General features: G+C 37.1%; 1 protein-coding gene across 1 annotated transcript in view; it reads left to right on the top strand.

Moving 5' to 3' along the window:
• PLXNA4 (plexin A4) overlaps positions 1-17,462 on the top strand; it is a 756,456-nt gene that overhangs the window by 629,637 nt on the left and 109,357 nt on the right. The window contains exons 15-19 of the mRNA XM_044279996.1: positions 1,009-1,145; positions 7,417-7,584; positions 10,315-10,408; positions 14,263-14,502; positions 16,081-16,227. Coding sequence (XP_044135931.1) covers positions 1,009-1,145; positions 7,417-7,584; positions 10,315-10,408; positions 14,263-14,502; positions 16,081-16,227 — 786 coding nt within the window. The remainder of the gene's footprint in view (positions 1-1,008; positions 1,146-7,416; positions 7,585-10,314; positions 10,409-14,262; positions 14,503-16,080; positions 16,228-17,462) is intronic.

Genomic DNA, 17,462 nt, shown 5'->3' with positions numbered 1-17,462 from the left:
CATAGCTAACCACAACCCTTTTCTACCCAGTTCTTAAAAGTAGTAAGAATAGGGTAACATTACAACTTGTTGCTCAAAAATTCTGAAAACAGATGCTAACTCAATTATACATTCCCTACAGTGTCTTGTGTTTCCTGTGCTCGGATTACCTTATATCTAATGACTATCATTTTATATTCTTGTCTAGAATTTATGGTCATTTTTTTGTTAGATGCCTAAATATTGTCATGCATTTAATGTTAGAAATAAATTGAAACACAAAGTTAAGAACATGGTCAATAATATAATTCAGATAAAACAATGGTCCTTTACTCAGAACAATATAATTATGTGTTATGTTATGTAGTCTGATCTTTTTATAAATATGTCTCGGTTTTCCATTAATATTGCACATATGGCACTAAAACTGCCACTTATACTTTAAGTTGAGTTGATATTTCCCAGATCAGAACGAAGCAACTCACAAACAGTCACGAATATGGAGTTTAGCTTTCATATAGTAACTGACTCTATTGTTTTTGAATATCCTGTCACTCCTGCCTAACTCATCACTTGAATGCAGATGTTCTCCAGCAGTCCTTAGGAGTTTTTCTATTAAAATGCTAATCTAAGTGTACACTCTACATTCTCATTTCTGAAATAGTCATTTTAATGGTTTATTTTTGTATCATTGTGATCTTCAGTGTTAGATTGTAATCATATGTTAAGACATTACAAATACAAAAATGAATCCCTTGGGGCTTATAGTTTTGCTGGTGGTGGCAAGGTTAAATCCACAACAGGATACACAAAGCTGCAAGCGGATTTGCGTTTTAGCAGATATATGTTTGGATTACTATAACTAGGATACACAATAGGACTACAGTTTACCATTATATAGCATAAAACTTGATATAGCTATTAACTTAGAAAGTGATCTGTTCAATTGCCTCACAACGAATACTAGTGTAAACTATGCAGATGCAAAAAAAGACATTTTACTCATATATAATGCCTTTTTGTTTCTAGAATTTGGCTCTGTCTAAATTAGAGCCCCTGCAAGGACCAGTCTCGGGAGGGACACAAGTGACAATCACTGGAACCAACTTGAATGCAGGAAGCAGTGTCAAGGTCATGTTTGGGGAACAACCTTGTATTTTTGATAGGTATGTTGACTTTCTGAATATACTACTCATGTAGTGTAGAGAATGTATTATTTGACATACAAATTACAGATTGAGGATGCTGGTTATTTCTCAATGTTTCATGAAAAATCTTCTTATTTGTATGATAAAAGTGGCCTTTAAGAATATTAGTACTTTTTCTGCTATTTAGTAATAGTGTTTCAGCTTCATCTTAGGAGAAATAGAGACTAATAACCATAAATTCCTAAACTGTGGAAAATGAATACAATTATTGTGGTAGATGTACAGTATATCATGATAGTTCCAAATCCTCACTATACAGAATTACAGAAAAAATCAGTGTCTTCACTTCTGCAACTTTGAAAATGCGCAAACAATTTTCTCCTTAAAGGGGTATTCCTGTTTCATGATATTGAAGACCTATTGTCAGGATCAGATCGGTGGACGTCCAGCTCCCAGCACCCCACAGATAAACTGCTTAAAGGGGTTGTTATGCTAATCCGAGCGACAAGTCGTTTTCAATGTTTGCCGTCTACATTGTAACGGCGGTACAGAGTATTACAGCTTTATATTTGATTCACTTGAATGGAAGAGGAAGCTATAATTACCCTGTACCTCTTCAACTTTGTAGACAGTGTCCAAGTAAACAAAGAGGAGAACATAGCCCTCACATGAGCATCACAGGCCTTTCAAATAGCTGATCAGCAGGGGTGCGGGCGGTGAGAACACTACAGATCTGATAATGATCACCTATCCTTCATATAGGTTATCAAATTCATGAAACTGGAATAATGTATTGTTATTAAGAAATATTCTACATGGTGAATAGTGTTGATTGAGCACCAAAGTGCTCAGACCGAACACATCAGGAATTCTCGGGTGCTCTACGGAGCACAATGATAGTCAATGGGAGAACCCAAGCATTAAACCAGGCACCCCCTGCTCTGAAGAGGAGAGGGCGTCTGGTTTACAGAAAAAGGTTAGAAATTGATGGAAACACCACTAAAATGGTTTGAAAACAGCATGGGGAGGATATCTGGATGCATCTTGGACTCCTATTACCTATGACATACAATAGACATAGTAACATAGTACATAAGGCCGAAAAAAGACATTTGTCCATCCAGTTCGGCCTGTCATCCTGCAAGTTGATCCAGAGGAAGGCAAAAAAACCCTGTGAGGTAGAAGCCAATTTTCCTCACTTTAGGGGAATAAAAATTCCTTCCCGACTCCAATCAGGCAATCAGAATAAATCCCTGGATCAACGATCTCTCTCTAGTAGCTATAGCCTGTAATATTATTACGCTCCAGAAATACATCCAGGCCCCTCTTGAATTCCTTTATTGTACTCACCATCACCACCTCCTCAGGCAGAGAGTTCCATAGTCTCACTGCTCTTACCGTAAAGAATCCTCTTCTATGTTTGTGTACAAACCTTCTTTCCTCCAGACGCAGAGGATGTCCCCTCGTCACAGTCACCGTCCTGGGAATGAATAGATGATGGGATAGATCTCTGTACTGACCCCTGATATATTTATACATATTAATTAGATCTCCTCTCAGTCGTCTTTTTTCTAAAGTGAATAACCCTAATTTTGATAATCTTTCAGGGTACTGTAGTTGCCCCATTCCAGTTATTACTTTAGTTGCCCTCCTCTGGACCCTCTCCAGCTCTGCTATGTCTGCTTTGTTCACTGGAGCCCAGAACTGTACACAGTACTCCATGTGTGGTCTGACTAATGATTTGTAAAGTGGTAGGACTATGTTCTCATCACGGGCATCTATGCCCCTTTTGATGCAGCCCATTATCTTATTGGCCTTGGCAGCAGCTGCCTGACACTGTTTTTTGCAGCTTAGTTTGCTGTTTATTAAAATTCCTAGATCTTTTTCCATGTCAGTGTTACCGAGTGTTTTACCATTTAATAAGTACGGGTGACTTGCATTATTCCTTCCCATGTGCATAACTTTACATTTGTCAGTGTTAAACCTCATCTGCCACTTATCTGCCCAAGCCTCCAATCTATCCAGATCGCTCTGTAGTAGTATACTGTCCTCATCAGTGTTAATTACTTTACACAGTTTAGTGTCATCTGCGAAAATTGATATTTTGCTATGCAAGCCTTCTACAAGATCATTAATAAATATATTGAAGGGAATAGGGCCCAATACTGACCCCTGAGGTACCCCACTAGTGACAGTGACCCAATCTGAGTATGTACCATTAATAACCACCCTCTGTTTTCTATCATTGAGCCAGTTACTTACCCACTTACAGACGTTTTCTCCCAGTCCGAGCATTCTCATTTTATATACTAACCTTTTATGTGGTACTGTGTCAAATGCTTTGGAGAAGTCCAGATACACGACATCCATTGATTCGCCGCTGTCAAGTCTAGAACTTACCTCCTCATAGAAACTGATTAAATTTGTTTGACATGAGCGATCCCTCACGAAACCATGCTGATATGGCGTTATTTGCTTATTTCCGTTAAGATGCTCTAACATAGCATCTCTCAGAAAACCTTCAAACAGTTTACCCACAACAGATGTTAAACTTACCGGCCTATAGTTTCCAGGCTCTGTTTTTGGACCCTTTTTGAATATTGGCACCACATTTGCCATGCGCCAATCCTGTGGGACATTCCCTGTCAATATAGAATCTGCAAATATTAGAAATAAGGGTCTGGCTATGACATTACTTAATTCCCTTAGGATACGGGGGTGTATGCCATCCGGTCCTGGCGATTTGTCTATTTTAATCTTTTTAAGTCGCTGTTGCACTTCTTCCTGGGTCAGGCAGGACACTTTTAATGGGGAATTTATTTCAACATTCGGCATGTCATCTGACATGACAATTTATTTTCCTCAGTGAATACATTGGAGAAAAAAATATTTAACAGCTTTGCTTTCTCCTCGTCGCTCTCTGCGACTCGCCCCTCATTACTCTTTAACGGGCCGACACCTTCAGATTTATACTTTTTAACATTTATATAATTGAAGAACATTTTAGGATTAGTTTTACTCTCTTTGGCAATTAATCTCTCGGTCTCTAGTTTGGCCGCTTTTATTTGTTTTTTACATGTTCTATTTTTATCCTTATAGTTTTTCAGTGCTTCCGTGCTACCTTCCTGTTTTAGTGTTTTATATGCTTTCTTTTTGTCATTTATTGCTTTCTTTACAGTTCTATTTATCCACATTGGTTTCTTTTTGTTCCTTAACCTTTTATTCCCATACGGTATGTACCTCTCACAATGAGATTTTAGGATGCTTTTAAAGATATCCCATTTTGTGGCTGTATTTTTATTTGTGAGGACTTTATCCCATTTAGTTAGGCCTATGGCCTCTCTTAGTTGGCTAAATTTAGCTTTTTTGAAGTTTGGTATTTTTGTTCCTCCCTGTAGAAACGCTCTTTTGAATGATAATTGGAAGGTTATTACTTTGTGGTCACTATTTCCCAGGTGTCCCCCAACCTGCACGTCTGTTGTTCTGTCAGGCCTATTGGTTAATACTAAGTCCAGAATGGCCGTCCCTCTAGTCGGGTCCTGAACCAGTTGGGAGAGGTAATTGTCTTTGGTTATTGCCAAGAACCTGTTTCCTTTATGAGATATACAAGTTTCAGTTTCCCAGTCTATATCTGGGTAGTTGAAGTCCCCCATAATAACCACCTCATTATGATTTGCCGCCTCGTCTATCTCGTTTAGTAGTAGATTTTCTGTGGACTCTGGTATATTAGGTGGTTTATAGTAAACTCCTATTAGTAATTTATTATTGTTTTTAGCGCCATGTATCTCTACCCACAGTGACTCCACATGTTCATGTCCCTCACTTATATCTTCCCGGAGTGTGGGCTTTAGACAGGACTTTACATAAAGGCAGACCCCTCCCCCTCTCCGGTTTTGGCGATCCTTTCTAAACAGGCTGTAACCCTGTACATTAACTGCCCAGTCATAGCTATCATCCAGCCATGTCTCAGTTATTCCCACTATGTCATAGTCCTCCTCACACATCACTAATTCCAGTTCACCAGTTTTATTAGTCAGGCTTCTGGCATTAGTATACATACATTTGAGAGGTTTATGTATATTTATTACTCTACACCTTTCCTTCTGAACTGTTCTAGTCCCTCCTTCCGTTCCTCCCCCAGTCTCACTACCTTGCCCCCGGTCTCTATCTGCACTATCTTCCCATTCTATAACATAATTACCCTCCCCCCCAGTCCCTAGTTTAAACACTCCTCCAACCTTCTAGCCATCTTCTTCCCCAACACAGCTGCCCCTGCCCCAGACAACCACACAAAAGCTATATGTCAAAAGCCAGGTATGTGCAAGCCAACAATCTATCCATGAAACAGATACAGTCAGCACACCTTACAACGACAGCCTTGTGCACTATAAGACATTCAAAATCAGCTTTGATCTGACTGAGAGCCAATAAGCCTTAAAGTTGCTTCATATCTGTTGGATGGCTTGGGTGGACATGCGCACCTAGATCATTATCATTAGGGTGACAAAAAGTTTTCTGATTGTCCTAACATAATTATCAATAACCTTTCTATATGGATTTGTCATGTAAACTAATTTGCATAATCATAGGCATATGGGAAAGACATGCAAGTGAGCAGAATCTGCCTTGTTTTTCAGCTGAAAAACCATTTGAATTGGAAAATTTGCGATTACAATATTTGTGATCTACACTACTCATCAACAGCGCCATCTATTGGATTCATAGTCTTGTCATAAGACTATAAAAACCAATAACATATAAAGCATCAATCTTTACATAAAGATGCACTACTATGAGTCTACATGACAATAAATCCACATGAACGCCGAAATGAGACACTGTACACCTCCAGGAATACCTATAATAAAAAGAAAACTTTAAACCACATCACCTGTATAGAAGGGGGGAGGGTTAGGGGGGAAGGGAAATGTTTAGGGAAAGGATTATTGCACTGTTTATTTGTGTTTTATCTTTGTTTTCACTGCACATATCTGTAAAAAAGGAATATGACCTGTAATTTGATCCAATATGTATCTTTGAATGTAAATGTGCAAATTATATCACAACCTAATAAAATGTATAAAAAAAAATAGACAATGAAACCAATAGATGGCGCTGTTCATGAGTCATGAACAGCGCCATCTATTGGATTCATAGTCTTATGAAAAGACTATGAGTCCAATAAATGGCGCTGTTCATGTGTAGTGTTGATCACGAATATTCTAATAGCGAATTTAGAAAGGTTATTGAATATTATGTTAGGACAATCAGAAAACTTTTTGTCACTCTAATAATAATGATCTAGGTGCACAGGTCCACCCAAGCTATCCAACAGTTATAAAGCAACTTTGAGACTTACTGGATTTCAGTCAGATGAGATCTGTTTTTTAATGTCTCATAGTGCACAAGGCTGCCATTGTAATGTTTGCTGACTGTATCTGTCTCATGGATAGATTGTTGGCTTGCACATACCTGGCTTTTGGCATATAGCCTTTGTGTGGTTGTCTATTGTATGTCATAGGTAATGGGAGTCCAAGATGCATCCAGACATCCTTCCCATGCTGTTTGTAAACCATTTTGGTGGTGTTTCCATCAATTTTTAACCTTTTTCTGTGAACCAGACACCAGGGGGTGCCATTGATTTTCATTGTGTTCAATTGTTCTTGAGCATACACAGTATTCGGCTGAACACCGCAATGTGCTGAGTATAGCAATGCTCGAGCCGAACTGCTGTTTGGCCGAGCATGGTCGCTCAACACTAATAGTGAACTGTGTTACCGGCATCATATTCTCATTATTAGCCTTAAAGCACACAATAGAGCTTTAACATCTCACTTGCCAGTGTCTTGTCTCTGGATGGTACCATATTACTAAGGTATTCCCTGCTAGATGCAGAATACTTCCATAATATGGTGAACAGTCTAGCACTATGTGGAGGCATATGGTGGTAGAGTATATCCCCATCGAACGCTATGGGTGCCATACAACACAAAGGTTTTAAGCCACAATATGCCTGTAATGTATGTACAATACATTACAGTACATGAAATTTGTTAAGACAATTTTATATTTTCATTATTATTATTATTATTTTTTTTTAAAGTTAAGTACCCTGAGGGTGTAAAAACACATATATGTTCAAGTGACAAATTATCTTCTTTCAGAATTAAAATGAGAAAGTACTAATAGTGTTAGTGACAGAAATGTAACTCACATTTTTTGCTGCATTTTAGTATTAATTATATTTTTTGACTGCTTGATTTTTTTTTCTCATTTATTGTCCTTTCAGGAGAACACAAACTGAGATCTTCTGTAACACCACAGCTTCTCTTAAAGGTTTGCAGAAGGTAGAAGTCACTGTGCAAATAGACAGAGCCAAGATCCATCAAGAATTACAATTTGAGTATGTGGAAGATCCTAGAATTGTGAAAATTGAACCTGAGTGGAGTATTTTCAGGTACTGCAATTTAATAAACGATACACAGGTTCTAGTTTTAAAGAGAATCTGTCACATTGAACATGGTGTCTGATCAGCAGGCGGCATGTTATAGAGCAGGAGGAGCTAAGCAGACTGATATATAGTTTTATGTAAAAAGGTTCAGTAAAACTTGTGTTTTATACATTTAGATTCCTGCTCATTCTGGACTTTAAAGACAAGGTCCTATCAGTGACTGACATCCTTCCCTCTATGACTGTGTATACAGAGCTAGCTGTAAATCAATAGAACCGTCTCCCTGCCTTCAAAGTCCAGAATGTGCAGGAATATAAGTGAATGAAATACAAGTTTTACTGAATCTTTTTCCATAAAACTATATACAGTATCAATTTGCTCAGCTCCTTTTGCTCTACATTTGTGTGCCTGTAGCTTACATTGCATTGTCATAATGACAGGTTCCCTTTCATTTTTGCCATTTATGGTTCGATAGTAAACCCTGAAAGACATATGTGCATAAACCAAACTGATAAAAGATGATGTAATGATGAAGTATGACAAACAGCAGCATTATATCTACATCAAGTCTGGTCTGCTACATCACATATAAAACAGCAATTGAAGCAGCGCAGGGATATGAAAAAGTAAAAGAAAATCCAAAAATTACAAAAAAGGCTGGTGCAAGCCTCCAAATCCTCACCAATCCACAATAAGCACAAGGGAGGCACTCCAATGGGGGTCAAAACTTTCATTCACCCAGTGTCAGCCATTGGAGAGCGGCCTCCCTTGTGTGTATATATATATATATATATATATAGTACAGAATATAATCTGTCTCCCTTGAAAAGATGTATTGTCATGTGAAAACATTAAGAACACTGCATTGTTGTATAGTGTAGCACTTATTGGCTTTTGTCACCTCATTGATTGCTGCTAAAAGGTAAGATCTAAATATAGAAGCCTTTGAAGAGGTAAGAAAGGGAACAGACCTTATTATTGAAACGCTATGATGTTTCAAACAGCTCTTTGCTTTGTACCTGTCACTTCTTTCCTTTGCAAGGAAAACAAAACTAAAATAAGTATTTAGCATTGCGTGCCAAACCAAAGATCTGAGCAGAGCAATATGTGACTTGGGTAAAGCAGCTGACATCTCTACAAATCCTTCCAATTAGTACATCATGCACAAAGAAAAGCCAGAAATGTGTTTACATCATTTCATTTAAAGGCATTAGAGCCATTTACAAGCTGGAGATGCTTCATGCCTCTGTACAATATATCCAACCGGGAGGATATCACAGACTTCAACACCGGCCTTCAAACAACAGATAATATGGGAAAGAATTTCCTGAGTTAAAGGGGTACTCCATTTTTTCTATCTTGATGACCTATATTCTCAGGATAGGTCATCAATATCAAATTGGCAGGGGCCCAACTGCCGACATCCCTGTTGTTCAGCTGTATCAGAGAAAGCAGAGAGAAAACAGTGCTTGTACGATTCAAGTGAATTAATTGGAGCCGCCCCATAGAAGGGAATGGGATGGAGGAGAATTACACTGCTCGCTGATGCAGTGACAATGCAAACAGGAAAGAGAACACAGTGCTTGTACAAGCGCTTTTTCCTCTTCATAGAGCTGATCGGTGGGGGTGGCAGCAGTTGTCTCTGCTGATCAGATATTGATGACCTACTCATAGAACTCATTCAGCACTGATCACTGTGGTTATCTCTAATATTGGCCTCTGTGCATAGACCAGCTTCCCCATCTGGACGATTTTATGTGATTGTCTGTGAAGGTTCTCATTTATCCAGGTCATGGTATATATCTGTAAATAATTCAAGGCAACTGGACGTACTGTAGATTTCTTGAAAACGTTTCACTCGTTCTTCCAACGAGCTTTCTCAATTCTGAGTGATTGTACAAAAATTCTGGGAATAAATATTTCCCAGAATTTTTGTACAATCACTCAGAATTGAGAAAGCTCGTTGGAAGAACGAGTGAAACGTTTTCAAGAAATCTACAGTACGTCCAGTTGCCTTGATTTATTCTTTACAGATATTTTATGTGATTGTACAGCCAAAACTGGTTGATTAGTGGCTAGAGTTTTATAGAGTTATTAATTGGCTTTAGAAGTGGTTATCTATGGGCTCTGTTTGGCATGGCATCACCATTCAAGTGGATGAGGCTAAGCTGCATTGCCAGATACATGACATCAAGGTTATGGCTAAGGCTATGTGCTGAAACTTGATTTTGCTGTTTTGCTTCATCATGTTTTAGATCTTCCATTGTGCTCACATTTTCTATTTATTGTAAATCACTGCAATATTTTACAGTACAACATACCGAAAGTCAAAATGCCCATTTATACATCTCTTATTGCCTTACTTAAAATATTAGAATGAATGCTTTCACAATTTTTTATATTGCTGTTTCCCGCTGAGAAAGTCACATAGTATAATATATGATCCTACTGCTGCCCTTGTATTATTAGCCAGGACTAAAGCTGGTACGTGAATAAACTGCCAGGCTGAACTGATTGGGCATCTGTAGCGCTCCATGAATATATGAAATATCTCGTCCACTGATCCTCTATACTGTATTCTAATTAACCATCATGTATCACATTTTAAGAAAGGGGAAGATTAGGGTACCAGTCATACATTTAGATCACTATATGTTATGTAGCATGCTGGTTTTCTTTCCAATAAAGTATTTCCTCCTTAAAAATATAAATCTCTTATTACAATGTATTTTCTAGTGGGAACACCCCTATATCAGTGTGGGGCACTAATCTGGACATTATAAGAAATCCCCAAATACGAGCCAAGTTTAATGGAAAAGAGCACATCAATGTAAGTGGTTCACAATATATCTAGTTTGCTATGTATTTATGTGTTTTATAGACTTTTCTTGATGTCACTCGGGAGTGACACTGTGTACTATACAATGGACTATGTTCAAATGTTATCTACCGAGTGCAGCTATAGTATAGAGAAATAGTTCCATGGATTATACCACCCTAAAAGGAGAATTTAACTTTTATGTATCTAGGAATCATGGTTTTCATAGTGTTTAATGCTAAGCAGTAGGTCCTCAGATGTAATGTCACAGTCTTCAAAGAGGATCCAAATATCCATATATATGACCATTCTGAATCGCCAAAATATCATATTTATAGTAAATTCCCCACATACAGAATCCCTAAAATCCTGTGATATCATGAAAAGATCTGTCCTTTGCAGATAAACTGACACAGTGATGCCGATACATAGCCATATAATCACAGAATTGGCAAGACTAGAGACTATCATGTTATTTCCAATGCAACACTGCTTGAAGGCAGCATAGTCCTAAATTGCAGGACCATAAACATATTCAGTCTATGAATACATTGATATCTATTGCATCTTTTCCCCTTAGGTAGGATTTAAAAAAAAACAAAAAACAGAAAGAAAAGAAAAGGAGTTATGCTAAATAAGTTGTGTCCATTGGCTCAGCTATCTAACTTGAACAAGATATAGGAGTTTATTTTTACTAATTCCAGACAGTCTTTTTAATGTATCTACTCACCAGGACTGAATTACTATAGAAAATATATAAGATAATGTGAGCATCTATAGTGCTATAGCGTACGCCCAATACTTTACGGTATGGCAACAAAATATGCACAAGAATAGTACAAAGCTGAATAATAAAACCAGCAATGACACATACACATTAGCCATAGCAGAGTAGCTGCATAAGCTTTCCTCATAGCCTGAAACTATATACAGATGTGACATTGCTCATTCTCAGTCCCTCACATAGAATTATTGTCACAGTAATGAAGGCCATTAAGATGCTTTGTATGTCACATCTGGCTTGTCACTCTCCTGACATGTGAGCCAAATGACTTTATGGCCATGGTGATTTGTTTTGGAGTGATTCCAGCTTTATAGTAAGGCATCATCTTCTCTCTCAAGTGTTGTATGAATATATATATACAAGTGATTAAAGGCTTAAGGTGAGGATTTCAGAAAAAATTCCTATGAATACTTATACTGTGTACAAGGCAACATTTTCTTGGTAGTTAAGGGGGTATACCATGAATATTTTTGCAAATATAATATGAGCAAGTAAGTTCTACTGTGTCAGCATTTTAAAGAATAACAAATAAATAAATTGGATTCTAATGAACCCATATTTCATGTGGTTCATTTCAGGTGAATGAAAGTGACCCACATGTAATACTGCACTCGAAATGAGACATGCAAGCCACTGCTCCTTCTAAAAGGACAAGAATACTTAGTGCCTCAAGAGAAAATGTCTCTGGTTAGCTGAGTGGCCTTGGGGGTACTCTTGAAGGTGCTATTTCTCATTAGAAAGACCAAGAAGAATGGATGAGGAGTATTGTAGTCCAGCCTGTCTCAAACATATATGCAAGTTTTAGTATCTTATATCTACTTTCATCAGAAAGGCTTAGTGTTCTTTCTTTTTGAACAGAAGGCTGATGTGCACATATTTTTCCCAGAAAGACTGGACCACAGTATTCCTCCCTGATTAGAAAGAGCCCACCCAAGAGTACCCCAAATGCCACTCACCTAACAAGGGCAATTTCTCTCTATGTGCTCTATATACTGAAGTAGTATACAGATTTTTAAATATTAGTGCAAGAATGCTTGTCTTTTTTTTTTTTCTCTTTTATTACTCAAATTATCTGGAAGACTTGTTTCTTCTCTTTTTGGGGGTGGCATCAGCTCAAACCCCAGGAGTGCATTGCAATCAGCCCTTAAATCCTTATTCCCCTGCACAGAGATTCTAGTAATAAATAGAACAGGTATGCAGAGCAATTTCCCTATCCACTGTCTAGAGAAATATAGCTATACAGTATATTTCTATGAATTTAGAAGTTATGGAGGATGAATACGTGAAAAGTGTCTTTGCTGCTTTACTTGCTTTACTATCGACTCACTACAAGGACACAGAGAGAGGAAGAGAGCAGGGAAGCTACTGAGCATGTTATTCTTCCTGTAAAGGCAGGAGAAGGTGGGACAGAATGTTGGTCACAGTAAGATACCAAAGAAGAAGATGTAATGAACGTAAAAAAGGAACAATATTATTATTGAATGTATATTGCAATCACTGGTATTATTTTGTCTTCTAGTGTGTGTTTCCTAGGGATATGCCACCAATATCTATCCCAACATAGCTTCTTTAATGTTTAATTTAGCTGTCCCAGTAGCTATGTGTAGTTTAGAAGTGAAAAAATAATAATAATTAAGGTTGCCCCTGAAATTCTTTCATTAAGTAACAAAATAACATTCACCCTATGGCATATTTTTTCTTAACAGAATGGCACTTGGCACCATAGCAACACAAATATATATTGTAATGGTAGGATGTATGGCCAACTACAATATATTATAATCTAACTTCTCTTAGGCCAATTATGTCCAACTTCACTGCCCAAGTTTATTTGCCCATCAATCTGTTCAGAAGGTACAGTATAGAGTTACATCTGGCTTAGTCATATACATTGGCCATGTAGAGTAAAAATGGTCATACCATACAATCTCTAACTATAAAAGGTGTTGTCTGAGTTTTTATTTTATTTTGTTATTTTAAGTGCCAGGATCCTGATGTAAAAAAAAATATTGTGAAACTTACCTTCCAGCAATGACATTGGATCTGAGGGAACACAGGAAGTTAAAAACAAATAAATTAATTATTTTACTAGGTGCCCAGCACTTTGATAAAATTAAGAAAAAATTATTTTAAATTGTGTTCACGTTATACCAAAGTGACTAAATTACAATTTTTTACACTAAAACTGGCCATACACATTAGTCTTTTATGTGTGAAGAGCAACCAACTTTAACCCAACAGATGGTGTTGGGGGAAGCAAGGATCGGACAAAATAAATACTTTCACCTCATCCTTTTGGTCTCCTGGGAGATAAGCTAATACCAGAATTGTCTGGCAGTGGCTTTCTCTGCTCTCCCCATAGAATACATACGTATATGGGTTCGGCCGAGCCGAATGTGTATCATGCATGGGCAGCTTAAGTCATCTAATAACAGTTAAACAATGTCCAATTAAGGCTGTTACACATTTGATATTAAGAAGCAAGGTGGTTACAAGCCTCAGGCAGCAGGCCTCAGGCAACAAGGGGGCACACCTGAATTCTGGCCCAGCTGCTGTGTTTCAAGTATTATTCTAGAAAGATCATAATTAATAACCCAATGACTGATCAGCAATGGTTGGCTAGACATGGCCAAACAAAGACAAAATCCTGGATTTCAAATCACTCTGTCACTTAGACATTAGACAAACTTCATCATGGCTCTTTCTGTAATAAAGGATATTTAATATGCTTATTTATCTGAGAAAATATATACTATAATAGTGGATCTTGCCCGGTGACACACTGTAGATGTTTTATTAAAGTAGCCATGCCCATCTTTTTAAGAAGTTCTGTGGCTGAGTGATTTCATCAGGGCTTGCAATGGCTCTGATGTAAAAAGTACCTTGTTAATATTCAATCATTTTGTTTGCAGAATGAAATGTATTGTAGTACCTCTATAAAGAAAGATATATTATACTGAGGTATCGAATATCAAGAAAACTATACCAATATGATCACATTCAGTTTACTTAATAAAGAAAATGCATCAGAACTGTATTATTGTGTTGACTAGTAAATTGACATGTATTTATCATTGCACAGAACTGTACAGTGCTGAACTCTACAGAGATGACCTGTCAAGCTCCAGCCGTAGCTGTAAATTCTAACAACCAGCTTGACGTCACCGAGCGGCCAGAAGAGTTTGGCTTCATCATGGACAATGTGCAAGCATTACTGGTCCTCAACAAAACCAATTTCACATATTATCCAGATCCAGTGTTTGAGTCCTTCAACCCTTCTGGGATTTTGGAACTAAAGCCAGGAAGTCCCATAATATTAAAGGTATCTGAATTGGCGAAGTCCCAATCTTTCAATCTTGTTATATGTGTAGGTCGCATGAAAACTGAAGAGAGATAATGCAAAGACAGATTTGTCTTTGAACTGCTTATTTTGTGCAGTGGTGGTAACTCACATAGTTTTAGTTAGAAAATCATAGATGACATGTTATGCCAAGGGGAAACCTAGTTCTGCTACATCTATATAAAGATACAATGAGAATACATGTTTATACTGTAAAGTTCTCACGATTTCCATATTTCACCGAGCTGATTGATCAATACATTCTACTAGAGATTCTTATAAGCTATTGTACAGTTCATTTAATACTGTTAGATTATTTACTTGCTTTCTCTTAATTGGCTATAAATAAGTCTCACGTTATTTTCCCAAATTACATTTTATCAAATAGTTTATGGGAATGTGCTAAATCCACCCTTATTGTTTCCAGAAGTTCAATTTATACAAAAGCATAGCCATTAATAATATGCAATTCTTAGACATTGTGCTTCTATTATCTCTATTAGACATCTGAGTTCAATATATTTTTTACTAGTCCAATGTCTTTGTGCAATCAATCTCTTTGTATCTTTAGTACACATGGGGAATATTTCTTTAGGATTAGGTGTTCTAGTTTTAGAGCTTCTCACAAATTAACTTACCAAGTTTTAGTTTTGTGCTAAGCTATCACAGGCAGTCCCATAGAGAATGTTCAACCTGCTCAGGATGGGGGTATGGGACCAGTGTTGTTGGGATTGGGGGGGGGGTTCCAGTGGTTGGCCCCTACAATTAGCTAGTTTTTCTCTATCCTGTGGATAGAGAATAACTTTAAAACTTGACAAATCCTCTTTAAGTCAGTATTTTGTAACTATGCCACCCCCACAATGTACGTTTTTAGGATTTCCATAGTATTGAACAGAATATACTATTACTTTTGGTAAATCTTCAAATGATGATCTATTGGGTTACTTAAGGATTAGAGTTTGAATCACTTGTTGTTGGATATTGTAATTAATCCTTTAAGTATACAGCATCTAGTCATGAACAGCCATATATAAAAAGAAGTTACAAACAGGGCAATTCCTTATACAAAGCAATTTGTAATAATTTTTCTTGAAAGTATTGTTCTTGCAATAATCGGAATTAAAGGGGGAGATTTATCAAAACGGATGTAAAGAAAAATGGCTTAGTTACTCATCGCAACCTATCAGATTCCACCTTTCATTTTCCAAAGTATCTCCCCCAAAGTGCCAATGTACTTTCAAAAAACCTTTGATATGTCTTCAGCAGCACTCTGTGTGAGCGCTTTCTTCTCTTTGTTTGAGAGAAAGGATCTCAGCATTCGGCCCCCAATCACTCAAAACCTTTCATAGGTCACTTTGATATATCAAATGTTTTTTGAAAGTACAGTGACACTTTAAGTTCACTGAAGTGGTGAATATTCATGAACAGAGAAGTCTGTAGTAAGTAATCATTATTCTTGCCTATTGCAAATGAACCTCTCCCTCCTAAAGGTGAACTCTTTAGTCAACCCCTTATTAGCATTTGTGGTAACATTTCATATCTGTGCATAAACCATTGCAGGGAAAGAACTTAATTCCACCAGTTGCTGGAGGCAACATGAAACTGAAGTACTTCATGTTCATTGGGGAGAAACCATGCACAGTAACAGTGTCTGATGTCCAACTTCTTTGTGAGTCCCCAAATCTCACTGGTCGTCACAAAGTAATGGTAAGCACTTCAATGATCCTTAATGGGAAAATAATACTAATATTCAAATTCCCTATATTGTATATTGAATAGATATCAGTGAATATTTTTAGTGATGATTATTAGTTTTATTATTGATATTCAAAATCTAAATTTTAATAACGACAATGTCTGATTATTATTCATCACAGCCATCATAGCAATAGCTACTCAAATTACCAACAAATTAACCAAAAAAAGGGCTTTAGTTGAGGTTGTTAAAGGGACTTCCATGTAATAAGGATTAGCTTTAAAGAAGCATCCTGGCCTGTTAGAAAGATATATGATGTAAACTGTAGTGAAGGTAATGTTCTTACCAGTGACTTTATTATTTGAATTATAACCTCGCTTCTGTTTCTCATCTGTGTCATGTGACCAGCACTCAGACTTTCCAAATAACTCAGCATCTTATGTGTGAACAGGAAGCCTCTATATGTATTCCTATGGGAGCCTCAATGTTAGTCTCATAGGAATGAATAAGTGACTGACTTCCTGTCCTGTGTCAGTTGGAAATCAGAGTGCTAGTCACATGACACAGCTGAGGATCAAAAGGAAGGTTATAACTCACAAATATAGTAACTGGTAAGAAAATTACCTTCACTATAGTCTACATCATGTACCGTTCTATCAGATCAGAGAATAAAATTATTTTTGGGAGTGCTACTTTAAGTCACTTACACTTCAACATACTACATGTATTGATTCTTGAGAGGAAACTATGTTGACGTTGAAAATTTTATGCCAGAATTGTGGGACCTTTAGGGCCACTTCCCATTTCCTAATAAATCCCGCCCCACAAGTTGGAAAAACTCTAGAAATCCTAGATGTGACAAATTGCACAATTCGTGACACTTTTTAGACAGATTCTAGGTGCAGACACATTAGTAAATCTTGGCCACGGACTTATGATATGGTTTAGAATTTGTTCATTTATTCATCAATTTGTTAAACTGACTTGATGTGAACCTAGAATTACTGCAGCTATCCACGACATGATGTGTGTGTGACTCCTTATTGAAAGAGAATGAAAACCAGTGGGTATGCATTATTCTTCTCCATGTTATTGCACCTCAAGGTACTGTTTTGTTAGCTTATCTAAATCTCAGACTTTCTAATTATGCTTTGCTTTTTGTTTATTTTCCAACGTACCATTATTGATGTTTTTTCTTCATCAGCTAGCGATATAACTAATAAGATAAAACTTGAAGGATTTTTTT

Source organism: Bufo gargarizans, chromosome 2, assembly GCF_014858855.1.
Source record: "Bufo gargarizans isolate SCDJY-AF-19 chromosome 2, ASM1485885v1, whole genome shotgun sequence".
Taxonomy (NCBI): Eukaryota; Metazoa; Chordata; class Amphibia; order Anura; family Bufonidae; genus Bufo; species Bufo gargarizans.
This window is presented reverse-complemented; position numbering and strand designations above follow the sequence as displayed.